Source organism: Nyctibius grandis, chromosome 9 (genome assembly GCF_013368605.1).
Source record: "Nyctibius grandis isolate bNycGra1 chromosome 9, bNycGra1.pri, whole genome shotgun sequence".
Classification (NCBI taxonomy): domain Eukaryota; kingdom Metazoa; phylum Chordata; class Aves; order Nyctibiiformes; family Nyctibiidae; genus Nyctibius; species Nyctibius grandis.
In genome coordinates, this window is record NC_090666.1 from 28,179,212 (window position 1) to 28,196,849 (window position 17,638).

General features: G+C 40.9%; 1 protein-coding gene across 1 annotated transcript in view; it reads left to right on the top strand.

Moving 5' to 3' along the window:
- The window catches only part of IQCA1 (IQ motif containing with AAA domain 1), a 114,597-nt gene that overhangs the window by 75,216 nt on the left and 21,743 nt on the right, over positions 1–17,638 (top strand). Inside the window, exons 10-14 of the mRNA XM_068408100.1 lie at positions 2,489–2,595; positions 2,858–2,953; positions 9,747–9,808; positions 12,573–12,655; positions 15,478–15,585. Coding sequence (XP_068264201.1) covers positions 2,489–2,595; positions 2,858–2,953; positions 9,747–9,808; positions 12,573–12,655; positions 15,478–15,585 — 456 coding nt within the window. The remainder of the gene's footprint in view (positions 1–2,488; positions 2,596–2,857; positions 2,954–9,746; positions 9,809–12,572; positions 12,656–15,477; positions 15,586–17,638) is intronic.

Sequence of the window (17,638 nt, forward strand, 5' to 3'; positions counted from 1 at the left end):
GGTTGAAAGTAGTAATTTTAAAAGCTTCATGTTTCAGATAAATATATTTCAATTATTAGTTACAAGCTGTTCTCTGAAATCCAGGGATACTGGAATTACCTACCAGTCTGCAGAGTGAAAACTAATACTGCTGACATGGTGATGTTAACAGTCACGTTAGTGGGCTGGGCTGTGTTTTGAGTCCTGAGCTAGAGAGGTATGCATATAAAATAATTCAAAGATAAGCATGCACTATTTTAGAAGAGGTGATGGAAATTGCACTGCAGACACACACACACAAAAAATAGCTCCTGTAGCTGGATGACCCTGTCTGTAACAAAATACCAGCCTCTTTTGACCAGCCAGTGAAAACATAACATCCTTAGCCTCCTGACCTGACTTTAAAAATAACTTTGAAACATTTTGTTGATCTATAAAAGAACAACATAGCATCTAACACCCATGAGTTATTGATCTCTTTTCTAAAATTAGGGACCTCTAACCTAGTGGCTAATATAGCACTTAGAAAACTCGTTGCCACGCAATATCAAAGGCAGCTGCCTAAGCTGGGGGAACTGTCACTGGTTTGCCTGCAGTGGATATTAACCACTAATCTATTTACAAAATTACAATAAACAGTTACAAAAAAAAAAAAAGAATAAAAATCTATGGATCCCTCTATGAAAAATAAATATCTGAAACCTAGTACTCCTGTGAAAACATAGCACTTGCAACCCGATGACCCAGTCAGGAAAGTGTTTTAAAATTCACATAACTCCCCTGTTAATACCCTCTTTCCCCACAGCTGAAATTCCAGGCAGGTAACCCTGGAAGAGGTACCTTTTAACTAGGGCAAATCAGCTTTCCCTCTTGAAATATTACATGACATCTGTCATGCTATCTGATGAACCCACAAGTAATTTAAAGAAATTAGTGTCTATACCTTGGAGTTTCTTTCCTCATTACTAAAAAATCCACTGTCCTCCTCCATCTCTACCATTTTCAGTTGTGAAATTAAGACTACTCACCTGCAAAAACTATTCCCTGAGTGTAAAGCCACAAATACTGTGCACATAATTGGACTCTGAAAATTCATAGGGGTTGGAAATAGCAGCCAGTATTGTTTTAATGGGACTAAAACCTGAATGATCTCCTATGGGCACTGTGAAAACCTTCCTGAATTTATAGTGCCTTAGAAATGGCAGCGGGTACAGGAAAGAGTAACCTGTACAAAACAGATTCATAAGGGAGCCTATGTCTTGAAGTGGAAAGTTGTCATTTTAAGTCAACTGGAAATTGAATTAGCTCATACTGCTGGAGATTAGCTGTCATTTATAAAGATACTATCGGGGCTTAAAACACAAGGAAATGAAAGAGATTAATCGTCCTCCTTTACATTAGCTCAAAAAATGTAGAAAGAAGAGAGACATTTCTATTGAAAAAAGGTACCTTTTACTAATAGCAGAGAATTCAGATACACACCGAGCTTGCCAGACTTTATTTAGTTTTCTAAAGAGCAAATTGCAGTTTACCTCACAAAAATAAAGAACTTCACCTCAGAATCATTAGGTACTTTATCATAAACAGGTTTTTTTGGATCATCAGTTTGCACAAGCTTGCTTTCTTCCTGGAGTTTGTTGTCCTTATTACTTATCCTTTGCACAACACTAAGAAATAGAGGTGCTGTAACAGGTGGGCCTTGTCCCTTGTTGGAAAAGACTTCGACTGCCTCTTAATTGCTGCATCAAGCTTAAAAGTCCCCAGATCCAGTTAAAACTGTGTGGCGTCACTTGCGGGTTGGGTGCAGGTTATTGCTGTCAGACTCCCTGTCCTCTCACTCACATTTCCACGTGCTCAGTGCAGGCTCTTATGCCTATTCCAGTGCTCCTGGCTGATATTTCATCCTCATGTGGATTACTACAAAGGCTAACTCGCAAGCTTGCAGCAGCTTTAACTTGGCATTAGATAACTGAGCAGGAAAACACAGGATTTCCTGGTATAAATTAAACACCTTACTTTGGTCCCCAAGCCTGCATTATGCCAGCCAAGAGACATGCATAGAGAGCACAGTCTTCAGGACAGGAGTCACCTTTGTGACTTCTTCACAGTAAAGATTTAAGCACAATGCTATTAAACAGAGAGAAAAGGAATGCCAACATCAGGCATGATATGGTTCAGCTGGTACTGTAATACCTGCTCTTGAAGGTGAACACCACTCCAGGCGTTCAGCTTTACAACCAGAAAATGACAACCTCCATATCCCATTATCCTCCTGATATCTGGTACCAATTTAAAGCCCAAGGCAAAAAAAAGAGTCAACCTCAAGATTTAGAAATGCCAGCACAACAGGGCTCTGAACTTGCTCAGAGTCCCTAGAACCTGCTACTTTCATACAGCTAATAATTTAATAAAAGCCATCTACAACTACCTATTTTTTGCCTCCAGAAGCAGTTGGAGAAACCAATAGCTTCTGTAACTTCTCTCCCCTTTTTTCTCTTTTGGATAACAGCCGTTTGGCAAAACAGAGATGAGGGATGGGATTTTCTCCAGGATCACGACCCAGAGCTGATCAAAGAAGAGAAACGGGAAGAAGTAGAGGAAGAGATCAGAGTTCAGGTGTGCTTACAATAGTAAGAAGTAGAGGAAGAGATCAGAGTTCAGGTGTGCTTACAATAGTAAGAAGACACTAATAATGTGCATTGCCTGTGTATATTTCTCTATAGCTGTCAGAACTGGCCCTGGCATAGACCTTACCCCTTCCAGAGTCCCTGCTATCCGTTCTTTGCTTTAACACCTGTTTAGCTCAACAGTTGTCTGAGGTGTGGTGGGACAACAGAACAGAAGACTTAGAAAGATTCAACTGTGTTTGTCTGGATAGGTTGATGAATTGATGCAACAAAAACTGGAGAATCTCAGACTGGCTGTGGATGGAGAGGAGAGTAACAAACGGAACAAAGGAAGAAAAAGTGAAAAGGTAAGAGCAGCAAGTTGGGAGGATTCAGGGTAAATATTGATTCTCTGCCCAGATACAGTGGTATTCAGTACAAGCCTTAGTCTCACAGATACCAATATCAAAATGTCTACTCTAAACATTTACTGAATCTTAAGTCAGAAGCATTTAAACATCTATTCACCTGTGGCTTTGTTCGGGGCCTTTTCCTTTAGCTATTATTATTGCTTACTTTTATAAGTATTCCTTAGAAGTTGAACTATTCCAGAGATAAATAATTACAAGATAGATCAGATTTTCAAGAGGGATACACACCCTGTTGAAATCCTTTGATCCAGTCCAACAGGAAAGTCCAAGCAGTCTCTCTCTTTCTTAAGGTGACAGGTTCAGATTAATACAGTCTTCCAAGGAAGACCCGGGGGTCTCTGTGCCAGTAAGTTTTCCAGTTGCTGGCTGTTTTCCTTTTAAGTGAGGACTGGTTAGTGTGTTTCAAAACTGTACACCCAAAAAAAATTCACTTTTAATGTCTTGGTGTAACATTTCATTTTTCTGTAACAACACATAGATCACATACAGCCTACACGTTGTTTAGCTATGTTACTACTTCAATTGAAGGGTTTGGGAACTTGTGATTAAGCCAAGTTTATTTAAGCATATAAAATAGGTTAAAGACATACATTATTTTAATGTATGTTACTCACTGAAACACAGAACACATGTTCACATCTAGTTTCAGAGCATTACCATATGCAGAATTCCACAGCTCATGGTTCCCTGAATTCCTTACCCAAGCATTTAAACTATAGATCATGTCAGTGCACAATAACTCCAAGCTTGCACACCCTACCATTCAATCAGCAGATCCAGTTAAAATCCTCAGGGCAAATAGCCAACCCTAATCTCATGTTGTATTTCATTTCTATAATCCCTTTAGCATGCAAAGACTTGCTGTTGCAGTACTTCTACTCAAATAATCTTTAAAAATGCTCTTTCACCTGACAAAGGTGCAGGGGCAATTTAATAGTGCAAGATTGGATCGACTCTGAAAACTGATACCAATTGGATTGCTAAATCTGTGTCAAAAATAGCAAGACTTAAGATACATAGACAAAATATTGCAACAGTCTTCCCAAAGTTGCCACGGGCAGGTGCATTCAGATCAGCTGGTTAAAACTCTGCTTTAAAATGTCGCATTAGAATTATAAAGCTTTGTATTAGGGTTTGTTTTTTTTTCCTTCGACATAGAATGGTTTTGGGTGGAGGGAGGTTATTTAACTTTTGTTTTCCCAAGTTGTACCAGTAGCCTGAGAGAATAAGGGAGGAGAGGAGAGGGGAAAGAAATACTAATTAAATAATACAAGTTCCCTAAAGATTTTCTCTGGAAAAATAAAAAAGTTATTTTTTTAGGAGTGAGGAATGGAAGGACTTATCCAGTTTTAGTGAAAACACATCTTCCCTATGCACAACTATTTGAAGTGGCCGGTCAGCATTGGCAAAGACTACTTAGTATTTGCATAAATATCTCAGTCCATAAACAAACACAGTGTGTGCATACCTGTGCACTAAGACTTTAGATCTACTTTATGATAATCTGGCCTATATAACAATAATACAAGCTGGAAAGTTTTGGAAGCAGCTTACTAATTTGTATTCAGCAAAAATCCTCTAGTTTTTCAAGGCGTGTGTTACCACGTCCTAGGTCGCATACATCTGCCCCCCAGCTATGCAATGTGAAATAACAGTGGGTTTGGATTCTCATTGTAGCCATGAACACATCTGGAGCACAATGTAAAAGATTATTTTTTTCCCCAAGAAGAGATATTCTGCAAAGAAAAGCATTCTCAGGAGGATTCAATGTTCTTCAGAGAATACAAACCTTTGTCTGCACTCTGTCAGTGGGGAATGGGCAGAAAGGGTCATTTCTTTAAGTGAACTCTTACAAGTGGAGTTTTCTGTCTAGGTACAGTTAAGCCCATATTTATGATGCCACATCTGGCCTCCCCTCTGTTGTAAGGAGGGATTTCTTCTACTTTCTTTGCAGAAATACGCCACAGTAGACCTAGGGTTTTTTTTGTTCTCTCGGAAAGGGTCACTAGCCCGTGGTGTACAGGGGAGATGTCCTCTGCCTTTTCGAGCACACCTTAGGACAAGTAGTTTACAACTTTAAAAAAATTCTGCCAAGTCCATATTAAAAAAAGAGTCTACCTGACCCATGGGAAATAATTTGAGTTTGAAATCCAGTTTGAGAGTCCCTTCTGTGGGGAGTTCATCAAGGACGTTTTGGAATCAGACTCCAAAGGGAAAGCAGAAGAAAGTTAATTGCTCCTTCCCAGTCAGTATTTCAGATGGCTCAGGTCTTAGATAAACAAAATTTAACAGCTCCAGGCATATGTGTAGGCCACTCCTTTATTTCCGTTCACTGTACTTTCTAGGCTGAACTTTATCACTTGCTCCCAAACCTTCAAATACTACTTAATACTAAAAGCTGACACTTAACCCTATCAAGAATTGCTCTTACTGCCCCTGAGATAAAAAGCCCATTTGCCACCTTTGTGGAAGAATCATTTTGGGTGGAAGGACAAATTGCTTTTCTCATTACAAATGAATCTCCAGAGCAGTAGTTTAGGTATTTCCAGACCAGCCTAATTAGATTGCATCTGATATGCAACAAGCCACACCACATCATCTGGGGTGCAGATCTCGCATGCCTGTGTCCATGTTGGAATCATCTCACCCTACAGCCTGTCCCACTATTATTTGTCCTCATGATCCAGCATTGATAAGGTATAGAGCACAAGCATCCTCATTCAGAGACACGCTGCGCTGGGCTCTGATGGCTCCAGATATCTCGTGATTGCTGACTGTCACAAGAGAGGGGGTGAGGATACAACAGAAACAAATTAATGTGGTTCAGCTCTGCTGCAAATTGCGTTTTTCTTCACTATGGACAGTGGCAGCTTGTCATCTGCCCAGCCGTGGATCAGCAAGCTGGGATTGTAAAGCACCTGTGTAAAGACAGGCTGAGGAAAGATTTGAAGGGAGATTGCTTCCTAGTGAGAGATATGATATTGATGTCTAGGAAGGCTGGCAAAGAGATGTCAGAAGGTTTAAGTCCTTACCCAGCCTAGAGGAGCCTGTTGTAAAGCACCTGAAGTTAAAGAGAAATTTTCCACAGTATTTTATTTCTAAAAAGTTGGTGGCATCCTTGTGCCAGCGCAAACTTTTAGTGAAATGTTGTTCTTATGAGTCCAGCCCTTTCTGCTGATGGCCCAAGCTTCTGATTTGGGTGGCTCAACACAACCCACCAGCTTTACAAATATTTCTGCTAGATGGATGCCATGTGCCTAACCACAGCACCCAGAGGGCTTAGCAGACATGGGTGTTTCTCTTGGTAATCTGCAGCCAAGTAAACCCCCACAGACCTAGCTTCTTTAAACTGGCTTTCCACCCAACATAAGAGCTGACAGATCAGCTCTCTGCAGTTACTGACCTGGAAGTTACATTAAGTGCTTATTGGAGCGCTTTCTGTCAAGCCCATTGTGCTGCTTTTCCTGCTCTGCTCCCCCAGGGATTCCAATCCAACTGCAGGTAAAGCAACCCATTGCGAGTTAACACACCCACACATACACAAAGGCATGGCCAGAATTCAGAAAAAAACCCCCACAAACAGGAAGAGGGGACATGAGAACCTAAGTGTGTAAAAATTGCTTCTGAAATAGGCCTTGCTAGCATCTCAACACAGCTTTGAATATCCCTTTTTGATGCAGCTGGGCAGAAGCAAAGAAAACCACAAGGGGTTAACTATAGCAATGGCTGTGACAAGAATACTGACATCAGTCTGAAGACTTGATAAGAGCAAAACCATAGTGAATAAGGCCAGAAGACAGACAGGGTTTCAGTACAGTGATTCACAATCCCTGTTGTATTTTCTGTAGCTGATGGCAATTAGCACCCAGAGCTCTCAGCCAGCTATCGGGGCTGTAACCTCTTTGGATCCTGTAGCTAAATCCAACAGGGATTACAAATCAGAGCCCCTCATTTAGCAAACACTTAATAATCAGCAGGAACATCTTTGTCTAAGGACTTTTTCAGTACAAGTAGCAGAAGCTGCTCTCTATATTTTTACATGGCCAGAAGAGGCTTCTCAATCCAGAGCAGATGTACACGCAGGGCAAATCTGCACTTGCTCAGCCTCCCATCCCAGCATCACACATGATCCAAGGAATCATCTCAAGCTCTTTATAGACTGCTGCTTATACACTGTCATTCCCCTTAAATCACAGGAGTACTTCCCTCTCTTGTTACTTTTCCACATACTTGGTAGCAGTAGCTGTGGACAGCTGATGGCAGCAGGACTTGTATGATCACAACCAGAGGGTGACACAGATCCTCCAGTTTCAATGGGGAACAGTTCCCTCAGTGAGACATTTTGGCTACCCTCTTCCTTCTGGTGCCAGAGGCACTCTGCTCCAGAATCTGGTCTGAAATCAGGTCTCTGTTTGCTCGTAGCAACCTCTGAGCTACTCAAAACATTTTCATGAGCCCGCACAGTAAGACAAGATACCACACTGAGAACAGAAGACAGTCTTCTGTCGTATGCCAGCTAATAGCTAATGCAGTTCACTACATGTGACTTATCAAATCAGAAAATAACCGAGTAAATAGATGTCTACACAGAAGCTAGAGTGACATTTCAGAGATAGAAACAAGGAGATTTTCATTATAAATTATAAGCATCTTCACATTCATTAAACATTATCGTTTTCTAAATAAAAGCAGTTCCCAATAAGACATTTTGGAAGAAAGCCATTGCCTACAATTCATATTTCCCCTTATCGCATCTCAGTGTTTGCCAAATTTCCCATAAATGCTGACATTAATTAGGAAAACACATTTTTCCCCTGCATAGTTCATTTTTGTTTTGCTCTTGAGTTATTTTATTTGTGAAGCTGCCTTGAGGACAATACCAGTTGGCCAATAAATTCAACATATGCTTAGTGTCTTTACATAGGTAGAAATGAGCTTTTCTTCTTAGTCAGACCCCATGATATGTAATTTCTGGCTTGTTGGAAGAAAGGTTAAAGAGACAAAGCTGTGGGAACACCAGAAATAAACTGCTGGCAATCTCAGTATTTCTTCAGTTGTTTAAACATCATGGCATATGCTTTGTTCTTCCCATTCCTTTTCTTTAAAAAAAAACCCCGCTGGCGCATTCTAATGATTATTTGCTGCCAAGCTTATTTATGTAAAGAAACCCGAGGTGTAGTTCTGTAGATACAGAGTTATTTGCATTACTCTAATCCAAAAAACTTAAAACCATCACCTTTTCCCAGTGAGCTTATCCATATAGTTCTGGGTTTAATTTACATTTTTATCTAGATTCTCTGTTGCATTTTAAACAGTAACAGGTGATTGAACAATAGGTTATTTATATTGCAACTGTCCTTGAAAACTTACAATTGATATATTTCTGAACACTGCTGATCCAGTCTAGAAAAAAAACCCCAGCATTTTCCAGATTATTGGATAGTATTTTTTAACTCTACAACATAGCCTCTAGAGCTCTGCAGAAGTATTCACTATTAAAAAAAATAAACCACTGTATTCCCAGGAAAGCGAACATAAACTTTTGGAAAGAATAACCTGTCCTGATCAACTGAGCATTTAAGCACATACTTAAAATTTAAGCCATTGAAGAAATCTCATGGCACACAAGTGTCGCTGTGTAAGTAGTTCCACTGAAGTAATTCTAAAGTGCTTTGCAGAACTTCAGTATGGACACCAGTGGTGGGCACTAAGATGGATGATTGCTGCCCTCTCCACTACTAATTATCCCTAACCATATTTATGGCTTGTGAGCCACAATTAATGGAGGGGCTTGACATTACTTATTCACATCTTTATTATTTATGTTTTCCATGGGGTTTTTGCAGTAAATAAAGAAACTAGTCAGACAAGTCATAAAATCTTCCCATAGTGAAAGTGTGGTGAAAATATCAAGAGAAGAATGGGTAGTGTTCTTCTGACCTCTTCAAGCTTCTTCCCTGAGGCATTAGGAATGAGAAAGCAGAAGGATATCTAATGGTTAGGAGCCTAGCCAGACACTTGTAAGGGTTGGTTTCAGGTCCTGGCCCAGTTGTAAGCACCCTGCATGACCTCAGGGGAGCTGCTTATGTATTTCACCCCAATATAAAAAAAAAAAAGCATGAACAGTCTCTGGAGCAGCTACTTGGACCCCACACCCTTTTCCTTCCTGCTTCCCTCGGGTAAGGACCATAATCACTCAACCACAGAGTCACGCTCCAAAAAAAGAAAGAGAAGTTTTCTCTTGGGGAAAATGACCCTGGGATTATTTTGTATGCAACCACTACTGGAAGGAGCAGGACTGATTGCTTTCAAGTACAATGCTCTTAGGCTCTCATCAGGGAGGTGGCAGATATAGGGTATGTATACAGGCTCCCTGAGCAGCTATATTCTTGAAGGAAGCAACAGCCACCAGGTTACTTCAAGAGCACCTGCCACAGGATCTGCATGAGATTCATAGGTTGGACACAGCTCCTCATCCCAGGGTGCTTCACCTCTTCTGCGCCTTGGCCAGGCACTTACAAATGGGAACATCTTCTGTGCTTTTATAAATGGGGACATGACTTCCTTCCCTCAGGGCATTCAAGGATGTGCTTTTTCCCTTTGGGTTCCTTCAGTAACAAGGACCACATTCAAACACTGAAACATTTGTTGTTCTGGCCCTCACTTTGCTTCAGTACATGCAAATATGTCTACCAAGGTCACTAATTCCTGCCTGCTTTTGTTTCCTCAGAAAAAAAAGATGACCACAAGGAAAAAGATACCCGAGATGGAGCAAGATCTAACTCCTGACAGGTAAATAGAAGACCTGTTTAACCAAGATTCAGACAATTAGACTGCATCCTCTTTGGATTAGATATACTGTCAGCCCTTTTAGTTTTTAATTATACAAGGAGCATCTTAACAAGCATCAGGAGCCCTACAATACATAAAACCTCTTACTAACAGCTGTAAGCATCCATAAAAAGCCTAGACAATAAAAAAAACTTTGACAAACTTGAAGCACACACACTTTAGCTAAAACCTTTTTTGCATTCCCAGTGAACACTACAACCCTCCTGCTGCCCCTCCCCAACTGATGGCTTCACAGCACCACAAACAACAGGACAACAAAACACTGCTTTAATGGGACACAACGCAGACCTTGTTTTCCCACCATCTTGAACAACGCATACGAATTAAGATCCCCATTCTGCAACAACACACCACTAGGGTCAGTCTTCATTAACTCTAGTCAGTTGAATTCCAGTATCCAAAGCTAAGCACATGTAACATTTAGGCAGGATATTGGCCCTGTTTGCCTCTTTCCCATCCTCTCTGCAGGTGTAGCAGCACCTGGCAAGTTTTGTTGACTGTCAGATTTTCCATCCCAGCTGAAGCCTGATAAGGGAGGCTGCAGACAGGCCCCTGTACTCTATAAATCACCCTTCATGTCAGATGTATAACATACATGTCATAAATCAGTCTTATTTATGAATAAGAGTTCTGGCAGACCCAGCAATTTCTTGTGTACCCTTGTTCTTTTAAGCACCCTTATTTTATTTGGAGGATTTTAGAGGATTTCTTCTTTTGACATTACATTTTCAGTGGGCTCATGATGCATTCACTGATAATCCAGCCGTTTTTCACCTGTACACATAATACAGACACCTACACAGAGCTCTCACCACTGAGACCTGCTGACCTAGCAGCAGTGCAGGGCAGGAGCAGACCCAGCTCCCAGGAGAAAAGGGCTAGAGAACAGCATGAAGACAAACACACTCAGTCACTGCAGGAGGAAGCACATGGGATTCACCCCACAAATCCATTTGTACAAGACATGCACAGCAAGACCTGGACTAGATCATTTGGGTTCTAGGAGTACGCAGTCAGTCAATGATCTCTTTACCTGCTTTAAAATAAAAAACCTCTCCAAACAAATATTTAAAATAAATGTATCATGGATTATAACAAAGTATAGCCTCTCTTACAAGAACAGTGCCAAAGTCTAACAAGTATGCATATATTCTGTGCTTTTAAAATTACTCTTGCACATACCTGCTTCTATGTATATAAACTTAATACAACATACAGCCATTTAAGAACACAAGCTTTTTAGTAGCTACTTTTTAATCAGAGCTTATATGGCATTTTGGCTCCAATGCTTTGCTCTTCCCTGCTGAGCAGGGAAGGAGGAAGCATTTCAGAAATAACCAAGAAAAGCTCAAGTTCATCTCTATTTTGGCATGGTGGAGGGGACACAGGGGGCTTTTGTAAACAGAGACTGATCAGTCACACTTACTTGGAGGAGACTCAGGGCATGCATCATTAAGCTTGCACAGTAAAAATAATAAGACAGGAAAATTAGAAGTCATGCTCCTAACAGAACTGTCAGGTTAGTCCCATTCTACCTTCTGCTTGTTTTATGATGCACACTCAACATAAAATCACTAAGAATGAAAGGAAGAGTCAGAGTGGCAAAATCGACGTGGTTGAAGATGCGTTAAATTTTGTATTTGCTTATTATTATTCCTATATTAATTGTGCCACTGCATAAACATAAAACTTCCTAACTGAAATAGAAAAAGGCTGCAGACCTCAGGTTATATATGGAGTTTTATTAGCCAGCTGAGAGTTGCTATTAAATATTTTTATTGTAGTGATACCAGAACATCCCAATTAAGACAGGTGACAGACAAAAAAAAAAAGCTCAGTTATTGAAGGAAGAGGATGCAAAAAGTGCACAAACAGTGAAGGACCTAAAAAGGCTCAGATCAGTATTGTTTATACTAACAACACAAGAAGTGTTTCCAACAGGCTTATTCATTTTGTGTAATTCTTGAAGCAGTATCAATCTGTAAAACCTGGTGCCAGAAATGTCATTGAAGCTCATACTTAGAACTCCAAAAGAGAGAGCGTGGAGAACATCCACACCAACAGAAAACCAGATACAAATGTAAGTGTATTAAATCCTCAGTTACTGGGAGCTATTTCCAGCCACTAATGGAGAGAGGAACAAACTGTTCCACTGGAGAAATTGTGCCCATTTCTACTGTATGTTTTTCCCCCCAATCCTCCTTTGGCCGGCATGACCCTAACACTGCAATAGGTGGACCACTGATTGCTCTGATCAAGTCATTCCCAGTACATTCCCAACAAGACGAGGCTGTCTATTGCAAACAGAATAAATTCCAAGAAGAATTAATGAATTACTACTAATTGGAGAGCTAAGTGAATAGGTACAGTAGTGTTAGGATTGCTATTATTGTATAATTTAAAAATAATTTCTCAGTAATTGATATTAATTAATGAGTCTATTACACAAGTCATAACTGATCTTGCATCACCTGGAAATGGGTAATGGAATCTGCATAAGATGCAGCATGTAAGGTAATAAAAGAGAAAACTGTACTTATTGATTCCATTATGATGGCACTAATCACCTTTACCTCTGAGCTAGAAAAATACATTTATAAAGCTGAGGAAACAATAAATAACTCTCAAGCTAGTTCAGTTATTGAAGGACTGAGCTTTTGCTTACAGTGCCCTAGAATTTCTGAGTGATGTCTCTTGTCTGTAGGACCATTGATTCTCTGTACAGGGAACTAGTGGAAGAAGGATTACTAATAAAAGCCAAGACCGTGAATCTCTCCGATTATGTTGGTAAAGTACACATTTTACAGCTAAAATGATGTTTAATCTAACCAAACCTCTGGCCATTCAGTGTTCACTGACCCCCATTTCCAGTCAAGAGTGAGTTCAAGAGCAATTGTACTTTCAGGACTTTCAAACTTGAATATCTAAAGCCATGTATGCAAATCAAGTCTCTTTCTGCAGGATGCTTAGTACCTTTCACTTCTGCTGCTGAAACCAGGACCTGTTTGTAAAGCTGGTGCTTAGCTCTGAGCACTAACACCTGGGAACCTTGAAAGTTTTTTGGATGTTACAAGCCACTCTTAGATGGAACCAGGACATCCTATAAGGAGCACTGGCAAGACAGTGCAAGTTTCTCAGGCTAGGGGTCATAATCCATACAGAATATTTCTGCAGAAGTCATACCTTCAGCATTTGTTCATTCAGCAGAGAAGACTCACCCCCTTACCTCCACCTCCCTGACTGCCCCTGAACTTAGCAGTGCTTTGAGGCATATCTGGCCCTTGATCTGGGTAAGATGTGTCTCTGCCTAGTTCTGCATTTCGAAGTCCTCTTGCCCAGTTTCTCTTACCTGCAGCTGCAGTCAGAGGCACTTGCCCATGCTCTACACAGAAGAAAAAAAGAACACCCCACTTGCAGGCTGCACAGGGGTCTGACACCGTCTCCAACAGCATTTGACGATGTACAGTAAAGTCACAGCAACCTCAACAGCAAGTAACCCAAAATTCAGTTGTTTCAAAGGCCACCATTATCTGAATTTGCAGACATCCAGAAGCCACAATGCCACTGGCTGTTAGTGCAGTATGTATCTGAGCCAGAAAAGCTAGATTCTAATACATCACCTCTAAATACCATGGTTATATGAACTCTTAAAAGCACCAATTATTGCCTTCAGAGTCTTTGCCCACTCTGTTGAAGGCTGAATTAACAACTATTCCATCCATTTTATGCTCATTAAAGATCATGAAGTAGAATAACAGATTTTCATTATTCCCTTGTTCACCCAACCAGTACCATCATCAAGGTCACTTCTGACCAGACATTCCCCACCACAGATGTTTTTGAAAGCACATCTTAGCCAGTGGATAATAATTAACAGCTGGTAACATCAGACTTGGAAACAGGCTGAGATGGCTTTGGGCCGTCTTCCCTTGACCCTGAGGTTTGAAGCCTTGGCTCCTCTGCAGCATAAAGCAACACAAGGGCTGCTCCAAGCTACACTAGCAATATTCACTTCCCAGCAGCAGAAGATACAGGGCACAAAAGTGCAGACTAGCGATATTCACCTGCCCTCCTACACCCGTGCCAGCTCCCACACGTGTCCCAGCCAGATCCTGGCCCATGCAGACCCAGCAGCAAGGAGGTGGCCCAGACTGTCCAAGCCAGCTCTTCCCCACTCAAAACTCAGTCATGCTTCTTGAGCTGCCAGAACAAGACACAGAAGGCATTTAAAATTGGCCAAGGATTTGGACCTAACTTTTTTTTTTTTAAATACCAAAAAACCTCCTCCTTTAAGGTTCCAAGGACACAGTCAAAGCCTGCAGAAAAATAAGTCCTCATCTGCTCTGCTCTTACACAGCTGAAGTCTAAGGAAGGTCACTCACTCCCAGTTCCTGGGAAAAGGACAAAGAGTGGAATTGCACTACACAGCAAGTAAAGGCACTGAAATGTCCCCCCTCTATGACAAACTGACATCACTGAACTAATTTTCTTGGTGACCTTATCTAAATTAGTCAGAGAATATCCACTGTGATTTATGTTCAGTTGCAATTAAACCCTTTGATGCCTTCTAATTAAATCTGTGAAGATTAATTCCTATCCAGTTCTTTTGATTTCTCCTTAAATAAAAGATAGAACCTGAAATGAATTTTATTCTTCAGAGGGGAGGGGGCAGTTGCACCAGGGCTTGTCTGCCTTTTTGCCCCCAAATTACAACTCCACTTTTTCTCTTAACCATTGCTAATTTACCTCTTCTCTAGAGAGCTCTAGTGCTCTCCCCTTTTTATCTCAAATAAAACATAATATACTATTATTTTTCAATAATATTCACCATAACAACATGTAATTTAGGCTAAAAAATAATAATTGACTACATCATCACAACTAGCTTCCCCACTTGTGGCCCATCCTTCTGGATCTTTGTTCTCTAACATGTCTTGGATATGGACTTTGACAGGGCAAGCAAAGTGATTATGGCTCTGTAACAAGAGCTGAGGCAAGATTAGTTTCTTTCAGTTCATGTCAGGGATTTTTAGGGGTTTTTTGGGTTGTTTTGTGGAGGTTTGTTTTGAACAAAAAAGGTGAACTGCAAAGCAAAGAGCCCCACCAAATTAGGTGACACGCTTAAATGTCTAACATAGCAAGAAGCTGTGATGTGATGCAGCCAGGGAAAAGCTTGTTAAAATATCTTTTCCCCCTTTTTGAAATCCTTTTGATAGAGCATGGTTCACTGGGATTCCAGCCCTGCAAAATCCCAAATCTAGAAATCCTTTGCCAGCAGTGTGATTTATGGTGCTACTAATGATGCTTCTCCACCAAATTTCTTTAAAAGGTTACTTGAGACCAACTGCTCTGCTGAACACCTTCCACAGTCTGGAAGGGGAAGTCCACAGTGTGTTTAACTTCATTTTTCCTTTGCATTTCACCTTTCAAACTTCTCGGGGCCACATTCCACCACAATATTGCCCTGTTTGAGTCCCTGTCCCTTGACAGTACTGGGTTTGCTCAGAGCATGTTAGATTGGTATTCTATGGTAGTTTTTCATTACTTGAGCTATGCATTTTATAACAATGCAGTGTCACATTTATTAAGCCCGTGCTTCCTCCCTACAGGCGAGTACAGCTATCTGGGGACCACGCTTCGTCAGGTAGATATAGAGCCAATGCCCTCTCTCGCAGATGTCAGACAGCTAATAGCCTTGTATGGAATATTGCCATTGGGTAAGAGCACAGCCAAAATTACTAGAGGGCAGAACACAATGGCTTTGCTTCCTGTCAGTAACGTGCATTTTTACTGGCTTTGACAGGCCTTGATTAATCGTAATCTAAAGCATTTTGCGGTATAATTGTTTTTCAATTAAGCCTTCTGAGTGAAGACCATATCATTTTCATAGCACGTAAAGGAGCTTGCACATGCTGTTGTCAGGTATTGTGTTTCCATACCATCTCTGTTTGCATGTTAACAGTTTGTGAATAGCAGCACATAAAAGGAAATCACTTGGGAAAGATAATAGCTAAAACAAGCTCCAGTGATCAAAATTAATCAAGTTAAGGGAAGGGCTAAGGTTGCAATTTACCTTTTACAAACTGGCTAATGTTACTCAGTACTAAACGATGCAATCATTTAAGGAATTAGTCTGAATACATTTTGTCCATCAGATAGAACACTTTTAAATGCCCTTGCAGTTTTAATGCCAGACTTAGCCAATATCTCACAAGGCTTGGCTGGGTCAGGTTGTTTGCTTTTAATGTAAAAATCTATCCCATATTTTACTTGGGAATGGCATTAAGCCAAACTAGTGATTGCAAGAAGTGCCTGTCTCAAGGGCCTCTATTCATACTTCTCTTGCATCCGTTTCCATTCCTGATTGGATTTTGGGGGGATTTTAACTAGGCATATCCTCCCCCAGGCTGTGTCATGGTCTGCTCATCACCTTTATAGGGCAAAATAGCTGACATCTCCCTGCCTCCCATTCTGGCAAATGGAGCAAAGCTGACAGAGACCTTCTGCTTTTCCCTCCCCTTCGCACGCTTTCCAGAAAGACCAGTGCTCAGGCTATTCTGTACATACATGCTCTGTGGCTCTCCCTCAGGCATTTCCTGGCTCCCCATCCCCAAAGTATGCTCAATGTACTGTAGAGAGCTCAGTCCAATAGTGTACAAGCCTGCTTTGTTTGGGTTGTGATAGAGAAGAGTGCTTTTGCTGCCCTACAGCTCAATCTTAAGAGTCAGGTTAACAAACAGGATGCAAGCAGCACCCCTGCCTGCAACCTAGATAGGGCTTTTCGCATCTAAAATGCTCTCAGCTGGTTTTGGGCAAACCCTCAGGGGTTGACTGCAATCAGCTGAGAGAGCTCAGCAGTTATCCCTGTCTGCACTGACTGCAATGTGGTATTTCACATATCAGGTAACTCCTCCAAGCTTATGTTTTAACCCCATCTAATCTAGTGAAATCAAGCCCCAAGACACCCCCCTGAGGCAAGAGGAAAAAGAACCCATAAATTTCCTGCCATTTATACAATTAGCAAAAATTCTAGGGAGAAGAGACCTGAGACTAGTTAAACAAAGTATTCGCAATAGCAGTTTGAAAAATGCCTTTCAGAAAACAAAAAACAAAAAAACACCACACACAAAAACCCACACAACTACATGAGCCAAAAAAAAGGCACAGGAATGGTTTCACCTTTTGGGTGATGTGTTATGGATGACATTGTACTTAATTGGTCTCAAAACTAGTTAATCATTATATAGTTATGTGTAGAATTGAAAGTTTTTCTCAAAATAGTCACCTGATGGCAAGGAAAGCTCCAGCTTTAATGTCATTAAGAAAATTATAAGCAGCTGAAAGGAGAAATAATAGAAGATAGACTTCATCTTTAACCACAGAGGAGTCTGCTGCTCCCCTCATAATAAATCTCTGTGTAATAGTAATAGATTGGTATGGAATGACCAAATATTAATAAAGCCTGGGTGGCTGACAAGTTCACTACATCCTGCACAGTGCTAAAATAATGGCATTCATCTTAGCCCTCTGTTCATTATCATTTATTTGGGACATTAAACCATTAGGACACAGATAGTCAGCCTGATTGGATTTGTTTTTAAATCCTGTTCTTACCTAGCTGTCCCCCTGAACCCAGAGAACTTATCCAGGCTAAGCCCAAGGCTCCCTCTGTGGCCCATCCCCTTTGGGGCCAGTTTCCCCCACCAGTCCCATAGTCTGGTAGACACCAGTCTCAAAGACCTTCAGAAGCAGTGGATGCTCACACAGATT